This window comes from Melitaea cinxia, chromosome 19 (assembly GCF_905220565.1).
Source record: "Melitaea cinxia chromosome 19, ilMelCinx1.1, whole genome shotgun sequence".
Taxonomy (NCBI): domain Eukaryota; kingdom Metazoa; phylum Arthropoda; class Insecta; order Lepidoptera; family Nymphalidae; genus Melitaea; species Melitaea cinxia.
The window spans coordinates 1,291,469-1,313,937 of NC_059412.1; the positions used below are offsets into that span (position 1 = coordinate 1,291,469).

Sequence of the window (22,469 nt, forward strand, 5' to 3'; positions counted from 1 at the left end):
AAATACAAATATTTGTAAACACTAAACGGCATAACACTATAAAAATTTCGTAGAAAGCGTCCATCGTATTCATAGCCTTTCATAAATTTCATCTCGCTATCTGCAAGTATTTTCCTGTATAGTTTGTCAAACGTCTGGGGAGTAGGACTAGACCTTGTCCGCACAATGTATGTATTATTTACTTCTTTACAACTTTACGTAAATTTTCATGTTTATATTGAACACTTGCCAATTCTCCTTAACACACGTACGTTGGGAAAGTGTAACATTTAGGTTTTTTCCTTATTGCAACGAAAATTTGGGTCGTGCTTGTCGAATGACTCAAATATTTTCGGGTTTCTCGTAATGTGTGTGCTATTTCTCCTTTCGCGAAGCACGTTCGCTGTCTCACTCGTCAACGAAAACAATGCGTAATAAAAAATTAAATTATGTTTTTGATTGTTGGCGAGAAAAACCTGAACGTGCTTGATTGTGTTTTCAACTTTAGAACTAATTGTAGAATTATCAAGCGTAATGCCCAAAGGTTGGAAGAGATCGCTCCTCTAGCGATAAGACCGCCTTTGTACACTGTTTTTTTATTTGTAAAATGTTATTGTGTTGATTGTTGTTGTGTACAATAAAGAGTATTATTGTATTGTATTGTATCAAGACTTTCTTACTGAAAAATTGAAAAAATAGTAATTAAGATATCTATTGATAAATCCAGACATAATCAGTCGGTATCAGTAGTGGTACAATTCTTAAAATTACAATGCATGTGTTATCGTAAATAATTTACTGTTGCGTTTTATGATTATTTAGAACTTATTACTTTAAAGCACTAAAGCTATGCTCTTTGGTTTTACTAAGAGACTACATATACCCGGACTTAAAGCGAATAATTTTATGAGGCGGTAAATTTGAGGAACAATAACGCAAACTATCATATAAATATGTAAATGCCTATAAATTACATCGGTAGTAACTTGTCTTACACGTCAATTATTCTATTATTTTCCAGTGTTTCTTTAATAATAAATATACAATATATACTATAATTAGTGTAAACGCGCATTTTCCCTTACATTTTTTTTAAATAACTTGTTTGGCAAAAAAACATACGGCTCACCTGATGGTAAGCGATTACCGTAGCTCATAGACGTATGCAACAACCAGAAGCGTAGCAAGCGCGTTGCCGACCCTATCTCCAATTAACCGTTTTCCCCGAGGAGCTTACATATTGTATTTTTACATTTTCTGCTATTATACGAAAATATTTTAGTAACAATTTCATTACTTAGGTAAATAAATTGTTACTAATTACCTGGTCTTGATTTTCTTTAAAAAACCTGTCAAATCTATACCATTATATGTATACATACTGGATCATTATCATTAAACACATAAGTGAAACTATCTATATATATAAATGAATGTTTGTCTGTATGTCCTTTATAGAATCGTAAACTATGTATTTGATCATGTCATGATCTTCAGCAAAGTGTTGTGCATGAACCCACAAAGTTTTCTGAGTTGGTACGACCAAAAAAAAAGCTCAGCAACGCGCGCAGGGTACAGCTAGTTATTTTATAAAACATTAATTAAAGATTATTATGTATATTAACAGAGCCTGCGGGGAGCGTGTTTGGCGTGCCTCTATCGCAATGTGTGGAAACGGAGCGCGCGCTACGGAGGCAGCATGGAGGCTCCAGAGCGTCCCTAGCGTCGCTGGGGGTTGAGAAGGGAGATGATGTAAGCAATACTTTAACTACTAACTAAACAATTTGTTTCACGGATTTACTTCCGTAATTTAATTCCGTTAATATGCTCGTACTTTCTTGTTTATTATGGAGAAGGATAAGATAAGAAACGATAAATGACACGCGGAACAAAAAACAACGCTGAGCAGTGACGCTGACGTGGAACAGTGTAAGCGAGTCTAAGGGTAACGTTTTACAGCGCTTTAAGCTGTTTAATGTTTATTAATTAGGTATGTGTGTATAACAGTATGATGATGTATGATTATGTTTTACTTTTAATTTACTGATGATGATGACTATCAATAAATCTCGACTGCGATTAGCAGAGGACAAGGCGCTAAACGCCGCGACGCCGCTATGGCGCAAAGGTCCTTGTGGGTCTCCCCACCGTGCCTCGGAAAGCACGCTAAGCCGTCGGTCCCGGTTGTTATCATGTACACCTGATAGCGATCGTTACTCATAGTAGGGAATATATCCGCCAACCCGCAATGGAGCAGCGTGGTGGATTAAGCTCTGATCCTACATGGGGAAAGAGGCATATGCCCAGTAGTGGGATATTACAGGCTGAAGCGAATGTTTTAGTGTTTAATTATTTTAGTTAATTATTGTAATATTAGAATAGAATAAACTTCAGTCACGAGAACTTTTATTCAAGTAATAATTTTAATTGTACAGCAACACCGATAAATACGTATTCAATCTCGCCTGAGAAATTCGTAGAACCCATTAAACCGCCAGCCCTGGTTCTATCATTAACACCCGGTAATAATCGTTACTATATTCCAGTCTGAATTGTTTTTAGTTTCAATAATCTCAAAGATTCGTTAGAAATCTACAATGACTTACGAATATCAATTTAGTAGGTATGCTAGTCTATCTAATACAATTTAGAATAATAAGCAACCTTAAAACTTGATATGAGGCTAATAAAAGATCAATATATACATTTCTAGATTGAATGATGTCTGTCAAATTAAAATTACAACAGATATGTACAAAAGATTGAACGTTTTCCGAAGCTTCGTGCCTTTCATCTCTCAACGAACACCCAAACATGTAAACTATACGGTATATAACAAGTATTCCGAGAATAGTATCTTTATAGTCGAGCAAAAATAGAAATAGCACTGTGCTATCCTATTTTTATTGAGGCTTATATTTGACTTAATGCGGTCAAGCAAACAATGAGACATGAATTCACGAAACGTTCACGTAATCAGCAAAGATATCAAATTTTATTCTTTTGTAAAAACTGTTCTAGAAACACGTTAGTTGCTACCAGTTTTACATAATGTGGATGGTGAATATGTTTTGACTATATTTCATGAACAATTGTGTTTTTATTAAGATATTAAACAGTTGATAAAAGTATAAACTTTAAATTAAAGGTAGCTTGTAATTTACCTTCATTCATTCTAATATCTAAGGTGACCTAATGTCTAAAATGGTTTTACCATAAAAATTTAACAAACATATTTATAATCTTGATAGCTCCGATACAACAAACCAATGGACATAAATTATAGTAACGTCATAATACCCAGTCTGGGGAGCCACCACCTTAGCTTGAACTCTTCAAATCGAGGATTATCTTAAAAGCGTTAAGTGGTAAAGGAAACGAGAGCTCACGAACGATTGGTTAGGAAAACGACTTGGCATGCAGAGAACATAGTGCAGAAATAGTTTTCAATTGCACGCCAAGACACGTAATATATTGAGTTGCACCTGGACCTATCCACCATTGGGACAAATGCAACTGGGAATTTACACAATCTGATAGTAATTGAGATTTATTATTTATATCACTGGTTTAAAATAAGTTCCTATGCTTGCAGTACATTGAAAATGCATTTCAAAGACGTAAAAGTGGTTTAGGTCGTATATCGAACAGTAAAAATATTTAATTCGCTTTTATTTAGTTCATGTAATATTTAAAGATTTGATCTTAAAACTACGCCACATTTTAATATGAAACATACTATAAACAGGTTGAGTATTTAAACATAAAGTTGTTAGTTTACAAAACATTAGATTGGAAATAGCGATATTACTTATGCGTGCACTAAAAATATTGTTATGTAAAAAAGGTTATTTAAAATAATAAAAAGCTGTTTCACCTGAAACTAAGTGACGCAATACATGTGGAACTTTTAAGATAGCAAAAGGCAAGCGGATATCGTAGGTTATAGACTCCTGCGACAGGAGCGTTACAAATGCATTGCCAACCCTATAACCGTCTATCTCGTCTATCTCGACTCACCTTACTCATCACAGGAACATAACAGTATTTTATAGCAGTGGTATTTAACTGTGATCTTTTTTTACATAACAAGGTCAGCAAATAAGCGTACGGCTCACCTGATGATAAGCGATTACCGTAGCTTATAGACATCTGCAAAACCAGGAGCATCTCAAGCGCGTTGCCAACCCTATTCCCAATTCCCCAAAGAGCTCTGGTCACCTTACTCACCAACAGGAGCACAATACTGCTTGAAAACATTGTTATTTAGCTGTAGTCTTCTGTAAGGTTACAAAGTTATTGAAAATAGGAAACTAAACATGTTCCAACATCTGCAAATCTCGTGTCTATCAATTGTGGGTTTACCTCAGTAGCAACTGTTTTTATTGCACACGAAATGATGAAATTAAAAACAAAGCGAGACATTTATGTTTACGAGCTAGTTTCGCGGGCGTTTTGCAGAATATCGCGCCAGAATCGCACGAAAATCCGTGACGAATGTGCGCGAATTCAATTTGCAAATGTTTATTTACACCGAAGCTGTATAGATCGTATACGACGTAACCTATAACGACCTCCTAAATGCATTATTTGCTCCTAATGGCGCTCGTAATTGCTTAATAAAGTAGTCAAAATAACTGATTTTATGCTTACTTAATGTTTACCGAAATTTAAAATATTATTTTGTTTTCTGTAAATAATTGATTTTGATACATTTATCTTATTAATGTACGGTTACGGTTGTAGTATGAAAAAATTGTTTGTTATAATTGACAATCCTTTGAAAAGCTTTAGACATTGTTTTACAATAAATGTTGACTACAACTAATAAAATGTATTTCAGTTGTTGACAACTAAAACGAATAATTTGTAAAGCTAAGACTGAATCCGATGGAAGCTTGGAACAAGGTGTAATTCGAGCGTAAATTAGATGGGCTACCTTATTTAAATCTGTACATTTTTACCCTTTAATCCTGTTTAAAAAAACAAAGGCTAATGTCATTTTATACTCTTTCTGGTCATTTAAATAATACTGCAAAACTTTGTCCACGAATTATTAAATTGTTAACTCTAGAGTTACTGTGTTTTAAGACTTTATTATTCATAAAAATAATTTGTCCGAAGAAAGTAGTAGGTACTTTATTAAGATACAATTAACTAAGAATTCTTTTTTTAGATTTATTTTGAGTAGTATTCCTAACGTTTTAACAGTAATTTTAACATCAGGCAGACCGTTTTCTTATCTGGTTTTTCATGACCTTAACCTTCAACCTTCTACAAAGTACGATGTGTCAATGGTACCTTTTAAGCACACCCATGACTAATTAGTTGGGTTAATTCACGTTTCGATAATCTAGTGCTTGCAGATTATTTACAATTCCTATTAGCTTGAGTAGACGATATCTCAGACGTTCGTAGGCGTAATTTCCAAACGTTAATATGACACAAGCGAATCGACCGCTGTTTTCTCAATACATCAAACGAATGACAGCGTACGATAGCTTTGATTTACGCGTTTGATTTCGTAGTAACGTAAGTCCGTACATAATAATAGTGTTTAGTAGAGCTTGTATGTTAAAGAGCTACTGAACAATTTTTTTAATGGTTTATTGTTTTCTGGACAAATTTTTAAGTTTTTTAAGTTTTTTGAAATTCGAGAAGTGATAATTGTTATGGTAATGGATATATTGATTTTTTTTACATCGTAATGATTATATTGTTGTACAAACTGAAGGAAAAATTACTATGCTACATTCGCAATAACGTGAACTTAATCAGTAATATATAGATAATCTTCTTATTTTCATAAAAATACCCAAAAACCTTGCAACTCAAATAGAGAAAATCAAAATGAATAAAAAGAGTAATAAAAACGGTAATAATTTATATAATATCGATCTAAAAGAATCGCGTCTTAAAACATCTGTTAAGCTGAAACAATAGCCAGAACTGTCCCATTAGGTCAAATTTGACGTAGGATGGCGTCACGATGACGTCACACATATCTGGTTACCTGAACGGCCTTACAGCGGCTGTTTTCATTAAGGCCACGATAATTTTATCGTATGACACGACTCTCGCCCATCCCAATATCTACTGACTGAAATAGACGAACAATTTCGGTAGACTATATCCGTGTTCCAGATTGAACCTTCTTACGTCCAATGAACTCCTGGTAGAAACAATAACGAAATTGTTCTTTAATATTCTTAAGATGTATTGATAACTAATAAATATATTATATATAGCACTATAAGTTTTTAAACCAAACGATCTTCAACCGAATCTCTAGTTACTGACAAAAAAAAATCTTAAGCTCATATTTTATACAAAAAATAACGGTAAACAAGAGCAAAAACTAATTCTAACAACTGAAAAATGTTTGGCCTGTAAAAGATCCATTACAAAGATGTATTTTACATGAAATGTTATCAAGTACAAATATTTAAGTAGTTTAGTCAAAAGTTAATAGTAAAAATATATTTTTTAATTTTTTTTAGTTTTAAACCTTCCGCGGGCCTTAAGGAACATACAAAAAATAAATAAGCCGAATTGGTCGAGCCATTCTCGAGACATGCACTTAGCAACATTCATTTTTATTTATATAGAAGAAGAAAGTAAATTGATGTCAAGTACTGTAATGAAAAAGAGTATGGCGAAAGCAAGGTTTATAAATAAAATAAATAAATAAAATAGCCTTTATTGCTGCTTTTTTTCTTAACACTAATACATAATAATATATGCCTACTTTCTAAAAAAACACATTGAATTAATTAAATTTAACTTGTATTTGAATGATCGGCAACTGGGTGTTTGTGTGGAACAGCTTGTCTGTCGACAAAGGCCTCCTCTAAAGATTTCCACGTATTCCTATCTTTTGCTAAGCGTGACCATAACGGACCAGCTATATTCTTGAAGTCATCTTCCCATCTTTTCGCTTGTCTTCCTCTATTTCTTTTACTATCTCTTGGATACCATTCTGTTACTAACTTAGTCCATTTCTCTTTACTTTCTCTTAACATATGTCCCGTCCAACGCCATTTAAGCTGTCTGTAGACTGTGTTTACATTTTTAAATTTTGTTTTCTTTTTGATTTCTTGCAATTTGACTCTATCTCCTTTTTTTATGCCTAAAATACTTCTTTCCATTGAATTTTGGCAGACTTTTAGTTTACTTTCTTGTAGTTCTGTTAACGCCCATGTCTGGCACCCATATAGTAAGCATGGCATAATGCATATTTCATATACTTTCTTTTTTCCTTTCATTGGCATATCTTTATCTTTCATTATTTCCTTTAGAGACCAAAATCGTTTCCAAGCATTAATTATTCTCCGTTCTATTTCTCTATTCATGCAATCATCTATAGATATAAGTTGGCCTAGATATATATATTCATTTACATATTCTATTTTTTCGTTATTTACTGTTATTTGTTCATTGTTTAGTGTTTGTTGGGCGTTTGTCATAATTTTGGTTTTGGTTAGATTCATTGTCAGGCCGGCTTTAGCACTTTCATCGGATAATTGCTGCAACATTAGACCTAGAGTTTCTGCATCCTCTGAGAATAAAATCAAATCATCAGCGAAGCGTAGATGGTTGAGATTTTCGCCATTTATATTGAGCCCCTTTTTTGTCCAGTTTAGGTTCCTGAAGATCATCTCCAGTACTGCTGAAAATAATTTAGGTGATATAGGATCTCCTTGGCGTACACCTCTTTTAATAGGAAATTCTTTGCCCTTAGATTCAAGCTTAATTTGTGCGGTGCTAGCTGTGTATACGTTTTTGATTATTCGTATGTACTTTGCTTCTACCCCTTGTCTTTTTAGAGCATCCCATATATACTCATGTTCCAATGTATCGAACGCTTTGTTAAAGTCAACAAACCCTATGTAGTATGTTTTATTATATTCTTTATATTTTTGTAGTATTTGTCTTAGAGTGTGAATGTGATCTATAGTTGAGAACTTACTTCGAAAACCAGCTTGTTCTTTAGGTTGGTTTTCATCTAGTGTAGTGGTTATTCTGTTTAGTATAATTTTTGAAAATATTTTGTAAACATTGGACATTAAACTGATCGGTCTGTAGTTTCCTATATCACCCTTGTCTCCCTTCTTATGCAGCAGTACGATTGTCGATTTGGTCCAGTCTTCCGGGATGGTTTCCGTTTCGAGGATTTCATTGAATAAATCTGTAAGTCTTGGTGTTATCGCTGGTAACGTAGTTTTTAGTAGTTCATTTGTGACTAAATCTGATCCAGGCGCCTTATCCAGTTTTTGTGTTTGGATAGATTTTATTGTTTCTTCTTTTAGAATTGGTTTAATCTCCTCTTTATTTATTAAATTATTTTCCTTTATCACGTGTTCCCATTTATGGCTTTGGTATAAATTTTTATAGTATTCTGTAGCAATCCCTAGTATTTCTGGTCTTTTGCTGGTTTTAACACTATTTTTATTCTTCATATTTGGAATCCAGTCCTTTTTGTAGTTCATTTCTTTTATCGCCTTCTTTATTCCTCCTGTTTTTTCTATATATTTTCTGAATGTTGCTAATCTTTTTGCTTTCCGTTCCTTTCTAAGTTGTTCGCTAATCTTTTTGCTTATTTCTGCTATCTTTTGGCGATGGATATTAGTACTTTTTCCTTGCTGTATGAGTTCTTTCCGTTCTTGTAATAATTGCTTACTTTTAAATGATATCGCTGTCTTGCTAATCATGTTTACTTTTTTAGTTTCTGTTTTTAGTTGTTTGAGAAATCTGTTGTATTTTTCTTGAGTAGATATACATTCTTTTTCACCATCATGCAAGGATATCTTGAGATTGTTCAGAAGTAAATCAGTACTACCAGTGCACTCGATGGCTTTCATAATGTTACTAAATTTTCGTGCTCTTTTAACATGTGTACTTGAGAGTTTTGCTCTAACCATTCTATGATCTGAGTTAAAATTCAAATTGCTTATAATAGACACGTCTTTGAAAACTTTTGCATTGTTAGACAGAACATAGTCAATCTCATTTTTATACTGGCCATTAGGAGATATCCATGTCCATTTCTTTGATGGTTTTTTTTTGTAAAAACTGTTTAGAATGCTTAATTTATTTTCAATAGCAAAGGATACTAATCGTGAGCCGTTTATAGATGAACGTTTTTATTTGTATGTTTGTATAAATATATTGTGTATGTATCATGTGTACATATGATTGTATATGTTTATGTAGGTTGATACCGTTTAAATATAAGAATATTGTATTATATACTATGTTTACAATTATAAATTGATTTAATTATGTGCGATAAACTCGCGTTGTTGATTGCGCACTTTTACCGACATATTTTTCCTATACCACTTCTATTAAAGGTGAAAGATATCGCTATAAGCGATAAGGCAGCCTTTGCATACCTTATTTGTTTTTGTATCTAATTGTTCTAAAATGTATCTTATTTTTTTTTGTGCAAAAAAGCTTAATAAATAAAAAATAAAAATAAAAAAACATTTTTATGAGCGAAAGAAAAAGACAAGATTATTGCCAACACGCTTCTAGAACAATGAAGTTTATTATTAATGTCCTAAGTGCTGCAGATGTGTATTGAAACAGTCACTTTCCCTCTTGATGAGAGAGATTTAGAAGTAATAACATTTTACGCATGTTTACATACAAATCAGTATAAGTGGTGTGTTTCACGCTTTAAAGTATTACTCATTTTGGCCATTCAGTTTCATATAAATTACTAAGAATTTAAAAACAAATATCAGATTTTCCCTTGTATCAATGAGTTATAAAAAATTCTAGAACATATCACTTTTAGCAAGTCTTCGTTGTTCTTATTCTTAAGATATTTTTAGGCCTGGCAAAGGGATTAAATTAGTATGAGTTTAGCAAACCGACTACTGTTTATCATATAAAAGTGTGTCTTTATGGTACTGGTCCTTTGCGTCGTCTATATGTATCATATAAACTGGGATTTTTGCATTTTCAGAGTGAATCCTGTGATTCTGGAGAATGGGGATGGACGGGGATAGAAGAAAGTGGCGGTGGGCCCAAAGTACCTGCGCTGGTGTCAGCTTGCTTAGCTCACCTGCGAAGACATGGTCTTCGCACCCTTGGTCTCTTCCGAGTATCTGCCTCTAAGAAGAGGGTTAGACAGGTGTGTATACAATACAATATTTTTTTTAAATGCTACGGTTAAATATTACCTGGAAAACAATTTTAAATTTAGACACAAATATTAATAAGAAAATGTGCATTTGTAGTTTATAATACCTAGCATAATGTAAGATACCTTAAAATATAATTTGAGCGAATTGTGCTAACCAAAGTTTTGAATTTTGAAACAAAGTAAACTTGATATACCAAACAATATTACATATGGTTGCTATGACAGAAAATAAAGCAGTAAATCTAGCCAAGGCGTGTTTACGAATCGTATTCATACACGCGCAGTAAGAATAAAACATTGACCGACAAAATTAGATGTTTTCCATCGTATTGGCCGTTGCAATCGATTCGCGTCGTTGACCCAGATTGGCGGGGATTTATTACAAACTTTGGTGTAGTAGGTACTCCGGAGATGCAATAAATGAGATAGGCGATCGGATTATCCGGAACACACACAGCTGGCTAAATTTACATTGATGAATGAATATTACTCTAAATAAAAGTACAGAAATACAAGATTTGTACTTCACAAATAGAATGTCATTTTTACAATAACTTTTGTCTTTTCGAGGAAGGTACAAATATATTTAGTCTTTTTGATTTATGATGTATTCCTCAACTACACTGTCGTCAAATGAGTCGTCGACTAAACTTTTGACAACAATCATTAATATTCAAACTTAACTTTCAAGAGTTCTCCTCTTTGACAGTTGCCAATCAATTAATACATTTAGGTATCATTTAAAAGTATAAAGCAAAATGTCGTGTTTCTTTTTAAATTTGCTGCCAGCTTATATTTTATACATAATAACGTAATTCCAGCTACGTGAAGAGTGGGAGCGGGGTCAGGAGACAGCGCTTGACTCAGCGGTGTGTCCACACGACGTGGCTACTCTGCTTAAAGAATTCCTTCGGGATCTCCCCGATCCTTTACTATGCAGAGATCTTTATCCTGCATTTTTACAGACACAAAGTGAGTTTTAGATAATTTTTTGTGGCCTGCACGTTATGTACTTTGTAAAATTTTCGCGCAGTTTTTTTTTTTTTAGTTAAAACGTATACATAAATTGTTTCTTAAATCGAGGAGTTTTCAAATAACGCATAATTTCTGAAACACAATAAATTAACTGTCTTACCTAATTTATCTCGATTTGGCTTTGTCATATTACAGTCCTCGCCTTATACGTTTATGATGTTACTTAATTTATAACGACTAAAATTTATTATAGAAATTATTTCTCTATTAATGTGTCCGTTTATTACATTTTACAATTAACCTTAAAAGTTTTCATATCATCTGATAATCTATAGTTTAACATTCAGAATGGAACGTTTCAGAAATCCGCAACCGTCGTCTCCAGTGGGAGGCTCTCAGGTTGATAGTACAGTTATTACCAGCGGCTCATCGGGACACCCTCAACGCTCTGCTCTCCTTCCTGTCCCAACTTGCAGGACACGCGGAAGATGACCAGCAGCCGGGGAACAAGATGGACGCCGCCAATCTCGCCACGATATTCGCTCCGAATATCTTGCATAGGAATAAACCCAATGAAACTGCCAGGTGAGTTGTGTATTACTTGACAAATGTCTATATTTGGACAACTTTGGGTTAGTCTCTGTTCGCAACGTATTTAACGTTAAAAGTTAGCTAGTTTTGAATTTCGTTTTTATTTTGCTATCCTAACTTGTATTATTGAAATTTTTTTTGGTATTTGTGAAGCATGTTTAATCTTTTAGCGGATTGAATATTTTCACTCAACATTTATTAAATTTTATACCTTTTGTACATAAACATATTGTATCATCTTGTAGTATTTTATGCCTTATTCACATAAATATAAAGGTAGCCAAAAATTTTCCATTTTCTTTCGAATACTTAATATCAAAAACTTCACATCATGTTACATCATTTATAAACAAAAATTTTTAATTTATTCCAAGAGTTTTCTCAATACTCAATATAATATTCAATATCAGTCGTCAACATTTTTGAATCATCACATCAGCCATCGCAATATCATCATCGGTCGTCATTATCATCACCAGTCAGATGATAACATCATCACACAAGCTAAAAAAACGAGTTGCTTTAGACCACACGATTTTTTTTTTTTTTTTTTATGTCACTATGTCGGCAAACAAGCGTACGGCTCACCTGATGGTAAGCGATTACCGTAGCTTATAGACGCCTGCAACACCAGAAGCATCGCAAGCGCGTTGCCGACCCAATCCCCAATCCCCCCAGGAGCTCTGGTCACCTTACTCACCAACAGGAACACAATACTGCTTGAAAACAGTATTATTTAGCTGTGATCTTCTGTAAGGTCGAGGTACTACCCCAGTCGGGCTGCTCCATATTTTGAGCAGGAAATTCCTGCTGTGCCCTACCTCAGTTGAACGATTGAAGTACAACTTCTTTTATATCTCCCTATCAACTTTTCGCCTCATCTGATCACACTTTTCGCGACACTCGTCCCGCACTCAGCTCACTCCCCAAGCCGAGAAGTTAAAGTTCAGTAACACGGTACACCGTACAGCGCGGAGCAGCTGTCGGAGCGCGCGGACGTGATTAACGTGGTGCGGCAGCTGGTGGAGCGGCAGGCGGAGCTGTGGACGCTGCCCGCCGAGCTGCTGCACGAGGCCTACATCCACCTGGCGCACAGCGCGCCCGCCGTGCTGGACTCGCTGCTGCTGCGGAGGGTCGAGTGAGTGCGCCCATGTTACACTTCCAAGTCTCTGGCTTAGGATAGCTGCCGAACTATATTGGCTTCAAGGAAGCGTTTCTGGTGCATAGCTGACGGTGGTGGTAGCTAACGGCTTACTGGTACTATGCGTTCGAAAAAAAATTCATTAGCCCTTTTGAAATTACCTCCTGAATTCTCTTATTCTATCATATTAATTTTGAATAATATTTAAATAATTATCTATTTCGTGTCCTAAAAATTGTAGTAGTACTAAACACCGTACAAAGATTTTTGTTTTTATTTTAGTCAAAAATCTAAAATATAAATTCTAACTATACTTTAAGAATAGTTGATTCGCTATATATGAAGTAAACGTAATAGTCTCTATATTTTGACTTAAAGCTCAACTAACATTTTAATAACATCTTGTACTCCACAAACTTTATATGGATTTTAATACATACCATAAGCAACAAAGTTTGTTCTGTTATAGGTCTGCACCAGAATGCGTGACCTCTACGCCAGAAGGCACGAAGCGTTTGTGGTCGCGAGAAAGTTTCCTCCACGCCGCTGCCAATACTGCAGCACCAGCTTCCAGGTATAGTACACATTTTACTACCTCAAACACTACTACCTGATATTTTATCAACACAAACAATTCATAAGCTGTCATCATACAACAACGAACCCATTATTACCTCAAATTTCACTACCTGAAATATTTGCTTTAAGTTCAACTTAAGCCATTTTTATCCACAATTGTCAGGTAATACTACTATTAGTATTACTATTTCAAATTATTACTTAATCATTCATGATATTGTCCGGTCAAACATATTTGAGGATGGGGAATCCAATACAATAGTGATGATGATGAATGATGATGATATTTGTTTTACGCTTCTATATTTTATAAATAAAACCCAAAAAAAGCTAAGTAAATGGTCTCCCATGAATAATCATGTCGACCTCCATCACGTTATCCTCACTACATCAAATTACCTTACATGCACATATTACGTGACTTTGTATTCAAACTCCTACTAACTGCTGATCATAAGTAAGCAAATCTATGCTGATATTTTTAATTTATTACTAGCCCTAACATTGATCTTGTTTTGCGCCACAGTTTGGCTTTTATTCCCTCTACTATAGAAACCATAGTGAATATCTCATAGAACGGACTCAAATCATGTCAAGTTTATTTTAAATTCATTCACATCGTGATTCGCGACCAAGTTATAAGCTGACAGATAAATAAAAATCAACAATATCAATTATCCTCCAAAATTTTTTCAAACTGCCTTCATTGGACGAATTGATCTGGTACAGTTTTATTTTAAGTATTGACTATGACACGGCTGCAAGACATTTTAAATGTTTTAAAATTTGTTTTAAATTTCTACGACATTTCATTTTCAAATATATTAAATAATCAAATCAAAGAAGTCATTCAATATTGGACATTTTCCAAAATGCTGTGACACAAATTCATATCCAAGGACTACGTTTGCTTTATGCATTTTTGTAACAAATTGTGATCTGTCAACGGAAACTTAATCATGTCTTACATCAAACTCCAGTCCAATTACTTAGATATTAAATGATCTGAACTAAATCGAACTGACACGGCTTTACCCACAGCGGTGCGAAGGTCATCTATAAAAAAATGTTGAGTCTTAATCCATCATGCTGCTCCACAAAATTGGGAATGGCGTATAATTTTCCTGCTAGTAGTTTATGGCGTCAGGGGTTAATGATAACAACCGGAACCGAATGATTTATGTACTCCTCGAAGCACAATCATGAGACCTGACAAGGACGATCCTAGATTATATAACTGCAAATTATAAAATGGGGAAATATCTGCCTCAAGAGTGAATCGAATCTGCTACCGTCAATATTAAGGCAGTTCTCGCACTACATTGCAAATGAAATATGTAAATGTTACAATTTCTACGTAGAGGGGAGAGGGGTCGCCGCTCGAGAGCCGCGTCTGATACATCATCCGCTTCTCTTGCTTCCCTCATGCTTCTTACCAGGCAAGCGTTATTGCGAGACCATAGTTAATCGTCATACATGTTGTGTGTCCTTTAATCAAGCTAAATAAATAAATAAAAGCCTCGTACTTAACAGCCCCCACTAGAATATACTTCGTAACCACCAGCGCAATAGCCACGAGCTAGTGCTGTGACCGTTGCGCCAACGGGTCGTCAAACTTGCATGAATATACGCTTTCTAATATTATCGTGAATACCATTATGAGCATAACCGTGACCGTCTTTATATCCCAAATCAATTTTAGCATCAATATCCTCATTTTAACTGTTACTAATATTAAAGCTTCTGTTAAAAACATAAATGATCAATCCTTTACAATTTCCCCCTAAATGTTTCTTTTACTATATACTTTTACTACATATTCGCAGCGATTGATCAACTCATATCATATCATTGATTTTGTCAATATTTTAATTAGTATTATTTATTACATTTTATCGAAGCTGCTAAATCGATGTTGTCTTTTTCTTTAAAATTATTGTTGGTGTTCAGTTTGGTACCAGTAGATTCTTAAGTATTAAAATTGTCTAAATTTAGTTGTCCACTTACTGCATCCGCTTATACTCTTTTTTCTTCAAATTTACACTTAATGTAGATGGAAATGCATCCTTTGCATCTTTGTTGATAGGCTATGGTATTCTTAGAACGTGGATGTTAAGAATGTTAGGGAAATAAAGCTAATTTAATATACTAATATTTTAAGTATTAGATTTTAAAATGATCTTTTTAAAATACAGAGTGCGCAGTAGTGAAGATAGAGCGAGCAGTGGCATCGTCAGCTCTCCGCCGAGAGACTCCGCGCCAGATTCTAACGACTCAGCCAGTGACTATAATGAGGTTAGTTCTGAAGACATGTACGAGTAGAAATAGCTTCTTGTTTTTTTTATGTCACTAGGTCGGCAAGTAAGCGTACGGTAACCCTGATGGTAAGCGATTACCGTAGCTTATAGACGCCTGCAACACTAGAAGTATCGCAAGCGCGTTGCCTGCCCAATCCCCAATCCCCCGAGGAGCTCTGGTCACCTTACTCACCAACAGGAACACAATACTGCTTGAAAACAGTATTATTTTGCTGTGATCTTCTGTAAGGTCGAGGTACTAACCCAGTCGGGCTGCTCCATATTTTGAGCAGGAAATTCCTGCTGTGCCCTACTTCTGTTAACTTGATTGTTTATGATACATGTATTTGTTATAGTGTCAATTATATGTTTGGATTTAACGTTTGAGTGTGAAGCGTTTATTTTGATGATGAACATATTCATTGAAATGTTAAATTATAGTCGCAAAATGAAGAGTTACTAAAAATAGGTACGGTAAGGTACATTTAGGTATATATGTTACATCGCAATTAGTAAAAAAATTGTAACTGATAGGAAAATTTATCAAGATATTTTTAATTTGTTTGTCCTATGCTCACTGTCGAGTGTAGTAAGCATTGAAAGCTGACTGATTGTGAACTATGGGTCTAAAGTAACTTAACAGAACTGAAAGTGTCTATAAACATGCCAATGTGAGAAAAGATCTCCTTTTCGTGTACCAACTTGGTCCTAGAGTTGGACCTAATTCCGCTTTTCCGTCTTCAAATGTCTACACGTACATAAACGTTAAGCTACACTGACCGGTCGTCTAATGCAACTCGCGGTGCACAGACGGGCAACGTGTCGGAGGACGAGTGCGTGATCACGGCGTCGCTGCACATCCCGGCGGTGCGCGCGCGGCGGCGCTCGGCGTCGGGCTCGTCGTCGTCCGCCAAGCGCGACTCGGCGGTGGGCTCGTCCGCCTCGCCCGCCTCGCTCGCCTCGCCCTCGCCCGCCTCCAGCGCCTCGCCGCCCGCCTCGCCGCCGCCGCGCCCCGCGCGCCACGCCGACCTCGAGCGCCTCGTCGCCTTCGGCAGGTCAGTGTTCAGTGCTCGTCGTCGTCCGCCAAGCGCGACTCGGCGGTGGGCTCGTCCGCCTCGCCCGCCTCGCTCGCCTCGCCCTCGCCCGCCTCCAGCGCCTCGCCGCCCGCCTCGCCGCCGCCGCGCCCCGCGCGCCACGCCGACCTCGAGCGCCTCGTCGCCTTCGGCAGGTCAGTGTTCAGTGCTCGTCGTCGTCCGCCAAGCGCGACTCGGCGGTGGGCTCGTCCGCCTCGCCCGCCTCGCTCGCCTCGCCCTCGCCCGCCTCCAGCGCCTCGCCGCCCGCCTCGCCGCCGCCGCGCCCCGCGCGCCACGCCGACCTCGAGCGCCTCGTCGCCTTCGGCAGGTCAGTGTTCAGTGCTCGTCGTCGTCCGCCAAGCGCGACTCGGCGGTGGGCTCGTCCGCCTCGCCCGCCTCGCTCGCCTCGCCCTCGCCCGCCTCCAGCGCCTCGCCGCCCGCCTCGCCGCCGCCGCGCCCCGCGCGCCACGCCGACCTCGAGCGCCTCGTCGCCTTCGGCAGGTCAGTGTTCAGTGCTCGTCGTCGTCCGCCAAGCGCGACTCGGCAGGTCAGTGTTCGGTGTCGGCGATAGCTCCGCTGTTGGAGCCCGCTTCAAATATACAGCCGAGCGCCGCCACGTCGACGTCTAACTTGTCGTCGCCTTCAATATGCAGCTCGATAGAAGCTTCCTATCAAATAGCAACGAGTGGGCTCGGAGCAAACTTGTCGTGTAGTGGTTAAATATTTTGGTATTTTATTGGCTTTTAGCCATAAATCTACTAATATTTACTCTCAAAAGTTTTTGACACGATTTAAGTTATTGACTAGTTAACTAGTTTTGATAGATAAAAGTATGCGCATTATATAAAACATTGGAATATTTTTTTTCATAAAAGGCAAGGAAAAGAATAGCGTTGAATGTTATAATTATTTACAGAGAGCGAAACACGTCAGATGCCAGAGCGGTCGTTGTGAGACAACACGATGAAACGACGGTTTCGAGGACTGCTCGCGTGTCTTCTAGACAAGAACAGGTCCTTAGAAGAGAAGAAGTAGTCAGAAGAGACGACTATAACGTCAGAAGAGACGACCATAACGCCAGAAGAGAAGACCATGCCGTCAGAAGAGATGACCACAATGCCAGAAGAGAAGAACATGTCATCAGAAGAGATGACCATAATTTAAGAAGAGATGACCAAAATGCGAGAAGATCGACAGAAGACCATGCCATTAGAAAAGATGAGAGGAAGGAAGGAATAACACTATACAAAAGAGGCGAACTCATATCGAGTGCCCGGTCGCCGCCCGCGTGACAAATTGTATACCTGCTTTTATACATAAACGTATATTTATCATGTCGTGTTTTATTTATATATTTAGTGAAATAAAGTATTTTTTACGACTAGTTCTCACTTTCTTCCCACCTTTTTTGTTTTTTCTTGGAAGGTTAGCTCTGAGTTACAAGATAGAATCCTAAGAACATCGAAATAGACCGCAATGTGATCAAAGATGAGTAGAAAGAATTGAAGGAATACTTTCAGTCATATATATATCATCATGTACCGTCGGCCAAGAAAGTGGTGTACCACCCTAAGGTTGAATGCCGCTTGCAGGTTCATAGGTGATAAAGATTAGTTTCGCTTGCAGATCGATCTGACAACTTCTATTGCCGTCTTTATCTGATTATTGATAACGATATTATTTATACCTAATAGACTTTAAATTTTTTTCTCTTTATTTAAGGAGTTTTAGTCCATAAGGGCTACGCCACTCCATAGGAACATCACACATTTTACATACAAGAAATTAATGAAAGCGTCGTCGCATACCAATGTCATGTACCTATAATAATGACGTATGAATACTTATCAATTAGGTTTACGTCATTATTATATCTCTCTTTCAGTAATATCTATTAATAACGAACCTTGTTGTAATTTACGATGACCAGAAAACTAAACCAAAACTGGTACACCACTTTCTTGGCCGACTTTATATTCAATCCAACTTTCACTATATATGAAACTTTTAAAACATATTTAGAAATGGATATAGATTAGTTAACTAAATACAGTTCAGGTTTTTTTTTAGCAAATAAGAAACCGTATTTGTTTAGATCGTGGAAATTGTAATATTTATGGATAGCCAAGTTAAATAATTATGTACTAGTAATAGATTATAACTAATTAAACGACTTCGCTGGGAAAATTCTGGTGTTAAACTTAAATACTTTGCAATCACGTAAATAAATTAGTCAGGCAATAAATGTTTGTTATTTTGGAAATGAGAAACAAATTTTAATCTGTGTATAATATATTTATTGGTTGATTTAAAATATGGTTGATTCATCTTCTATGCAATTTGTCCCGCATGATGATGGCTCCGAGTTTCGAAACGCCATCTTGATATTCAGTCTTACCCAATGGAGGCACTGCTGACGTTGTTTCTAAAAATATTTCACGGTTTATTTTGACGTTATAAATTAACTGCTTGATCGTAATGGGTTAAAGGTAATTAAGATCTGTTCTGTAATGCTACTAATAAAATATCAACAGTTTTGCATTAGTAAACGGAAGATATATTGAGATTTAGGAACTTTTATAATAATACAAAATAGCTGATGAAATGATTTAGTGATAAGACCGATAACAATGTCATTTGATTCTATGATAAATAATAGTAATGAAAGAAAACAGGTGGTACCGCATTTAGCTCTAGGATCGCTTGCTGCACCGGATCCAGCCTGCTTAGAGATGGTCTTGGGGGTCGATCTTCTCGGCTTCGGCCCTACCCTGCAGGGATCTCCAGGTAGCCTCATAGGTTGGGCACACGGCCCTGTTCCACTCTCATCGGCTGCTCTTTGAAGACCTTCGAACTTTGCACCTGGACCTTTAAAATACAGATATTAATAGACACGTAACTTTTTGCTATATACGTCCCGAGCTTTTCAAGAGACAAACTGCTTGTCTTTATAATATTAAAGTATTATAAATGTGCACTGCTACAAAATGTCTATAACCTTGGCTGCAGTGAAAACTTTGCAGTTTATAATTTTATCTTTCTGTTTAGCTAAAGTTTCGTGTATTAGCACGAAAACATTAATATTGTTTGATTCATAAAAAAAGTGTGTGTGTACTTATGTACGCACGTATGAAGTTATACTTCATTGGCTAGCTAACTTCCCGTTGCTAACTTCCCTATGGAAAAAATCACATAAAACACGGACAAATGCAGACCAAATTCTCAAACAGGGTCTATGATATCTGATGGGTTCTTCGTTGACTAGCTAACTTGAGGGTGTCGGTTTTTTTGTGACAGTGTGCGCGTGCATAATATCTTGTCTAGCTAACTTCACGTTGCTAACTTCATCGTTGACTAGCTAACTTCAGAGTGTAGTTTTTTTTGAAACGGTGTGCGCTCGCATCGTAAAAATCATTCTCATCATTTTCCTTAACGCGCCAAAAAAGTATAACTTCAAAAGAACTAAGATCACATGTGCTAAGTTAAGTACATCTGATCAAATTTCTAACATTACCTGCTTCACAATAGTCCACCTGGTAAGTGGTTTTATTACGATCTCGGTCTATACGTTGTTTTAACTCGGGCGATGCTTCGTTTTGTAGAATGCTGTACAGCATCGGGTATTTTGACTGCAACTGGATATCGAAATTACAAGTAGGTAAGAGTTAAACTAGTAGTAAGTTAAAATATTTGTACACTATCGAACCTTCTCTTTTTTTTTTGAATGCAGTTAAAATTATCACATTACAATTATCTTATGTATAAAATTCTCGTGTCACAATGTTAGTTAAAATACACCTCCAAAACGGCTGGACTGATTTTTCTGAAATAATGTGCGCATATCGGGTAGGTCTGAGATTCGGCCAATATTTATTTTTCATATCCCTAAGTTATAAGCCCTCCCCCCTTGTAATTAAGGGGGTTAATAAGATAATAAATATATAAATAACGTTTGCTGGATCTGCTAGTTATTTTAAAAAAATTACCTTATGCGCAGAATGGATTCATTAAATTTTATATTTTTGGGTTTTTTATGTAAAAGACTAGCTGACTCGGCAAACGTTGTCTTGCCGCTAAACGCTATTTAAAAACTGGGGTTAGTGGTAGAAGGGTGCAAATTTAAGGTTGTATGTATTTTTCAAAAAATAAAAAATAAAGAATAAATAATTTATCTAAAAATTAAAAAAAATTGGGTTGGACTATCCTTAACATTTAGGGGGATGAAAAGTAAATGTTGTTCGATTCTCAGACCTACTCAATATGCACACAAAATTTCATGAGAATCGGTCAAGCCGTTTCGGAGGAGTTTAACTACAAACACCGCGACACGAGAATTTTATGTATTAGATTAGGAAAGCAAAACAGCAGGAAAGCTGATAAAGCTTCTGATTGTTTCGCTCATCATATGAAACAGAAATATTAACTATATTATGCCGATTTTCTTATTTATTTAAAAGTTAAATGTACAATGAAACCTTGTCTAAGAACGCGTTGGGCTGATCATAGCGTGAGGACGTCGTTTCTGGACTAGCTCCAACTCGTGCTGGATAAATTTTTGGATCCAACATTGGTCCCATTAACTAAAACAAGAAATATAGCTGCTTAATGCTTTATATATAGTAATTCGTATGACATTAGGTACCTATTGTCGATAGTTAAATTACAGTAAATATGAAATTAAATTTCAATTTAAATAAGATTTATGATTGGATTAAAAAACAAAAAGGTTTACCTCGTTTCGACTCCATCCTCCTTCTTTTCCGGGGGGTAACTGAGGCGCTTCCCCACTCGAATACTGAGGGCATCTACAATCTGGTGGGCGCGTGTGTTGCATACATGCTTGATAGAAGGCTAGCTCCTCGCCTGAGAGTTTTGGAACCCTGAAATCATTAATTTATTAGATCATCATTATCATTACAGCCTATACAGTCCACTGTTGGACATAGGCCTTCACAAGTTTACGCCAAAAATAACGTGAACTCATGTGTTTTGCCCATAGTCACCACGCTGGGCAGGCGGGTTGGTGACCGCATTACTGGCTTAGTCGCACCGAAGACGCTGCTGCCCGTCTTCGGCCTGTGTATTATTTATTAGATAATCATTGGAAATTCTGTTGCTAATGTTTTAGTCGAAAATTGAGTTTGCTTAATGCTCTCGAAAAGAGAAAGTCATACAAAATTCAAAATTAAATTTCTGTAAACATAATTCTTTACAATTGAACTATTACTAAAATATTTAATATACGGTGTCATTATATTATTAAAAGAAGAAATTTAGTAAAATACGTCACTGACTTTTATCTTTAATAATAATACCTTGAAAATACCTACTCTGCCAGGCCCCCACCACTGACGCCTGAAGTCACGCCAGGTAAGTTTGGCCATAAGTAGTCTTTCTTATATGTTGTTAAGTAGTGATCCATATTGAATTTAATATCGGTAGGTTATTCCTGACATTACTAAAATTTAACAATTTTAAATAGTTACATAATATTAATAAAACTAGTAAAATTAAAATCTTTCGGATTTATGTTTGTTTTGACATTTGGATCAACACTTGACATCGTGATTATTTTGCAAACACCTTTTTACTTCAAACCTCATTAGAAATCAATCTTATAGCTAAATGTTAGATCTATTTCGGTATTTAACTTAGAAGTTTTCAGTTTCGATACAGCCACA

The 22,469-nt window shown here is 36.3% G+C and overlaps 2 protein-coding genes across 3 annotated transcripts in view; one reads left to right on the forward strand and one right to left on the reverse strand.

Moving 5' to 3' along the window:
- LOC123663023 overlaps positions 1–18,172 on the forward strand; it is a 52,353-nt gene extending 34,181 nt beyond the window's left edge. The window contains exons 4-13 of one of the 2 annotated variants that reach the window (XM_045597765.1): positions 1,607–1,731; positions 9,953–10,120; positions 10,954–11,104; positions 11,470–11,692; positions 12,669–12,836; positions 13,309–13,413; positions 14,780–14,857; positions 15,614–15,713; positions 16,526–16,770; positions 17,705–18,172. In XM_045597765.1, the coding sequence (XP_045453721.1) occupies positions 1,607–1,731; positions 9,953–10,120; positions 10,954–11,104; positions 11,470–11,692; positions 12,669–12,836; positions 13,309–13,413; positions 14,780–14,857; positions 15,614–15,713; positions 16,526–16,770; positions 17,705–18,080 (1,739 nt within the window). In that variant the 3' untranslated portion in view covers positions 18,081–18,172. Of the gene's footprint in view, positions 1–1,606; positions 1,732–9,952; positions 10,121–10,953; positions 11,105–11,469; positions 11,693–12,668; positions 12,837–13,308; positions 13,414–14,779; positions 14,858–15,613; positions 15,714–16,525; positions 16,771–17,136; positions 17,290–17,704 lie in introns of those variants that run through there. The other variant, XR_006744605.1, reaches the window with a different exon arrangement.
- An 890-nt stretch (positions 18,173–19,062) lies between these two features.
- On the reverse strand, positions 19,063–22,210 carry LOC123662954. The gene is made up of 6 exons (XM_045597718.1): positions 22,119–22,210; positions 21,521–21,668; positions 21,264–21,368; positions 20,303–20,423; positions 19,471–19,656; positions 19,063–19,213 (listed from the first exon to the last, which is right to left on the reverse strand). The coding sequence occupies exons 1-6, from the start codon at positions 22,208–22,210 to the stop codon at positions 19,113–19,115; spliced, it is 753 nt and encodes a 250-aa protein (XP_045453674.1). The 3' UTR covers positions 19,063–19,112.
- Between the last annotated feature and the right edge of the window lie 259 nt (positions 22,211–22,469).

Bases quoted from the DNA above. Each gene is read 5' to 3' on its own strand.
- LOC123662954 (XM_045597718.1), bottom strand. From the start codon at position 22,210: ATGGATCACTACTTAACAACATATAAGAAAGACTACTTATGGCCAAAC. The intron at 20,424-21,263 runs GTTTCATTGTAC...TTCGATATCCAG, and splicing joins CCAACGCGTTCTTAGACAAG to TTGCAGTCAAAATACCCGAT. The intron at 19,214-19,470 runs GTACCACCTGTT...AAATATTTTTAG, and splicing joins CGATCCTAGAGCTAAATGCG to AAACAACGTCAGCAGTGCCT.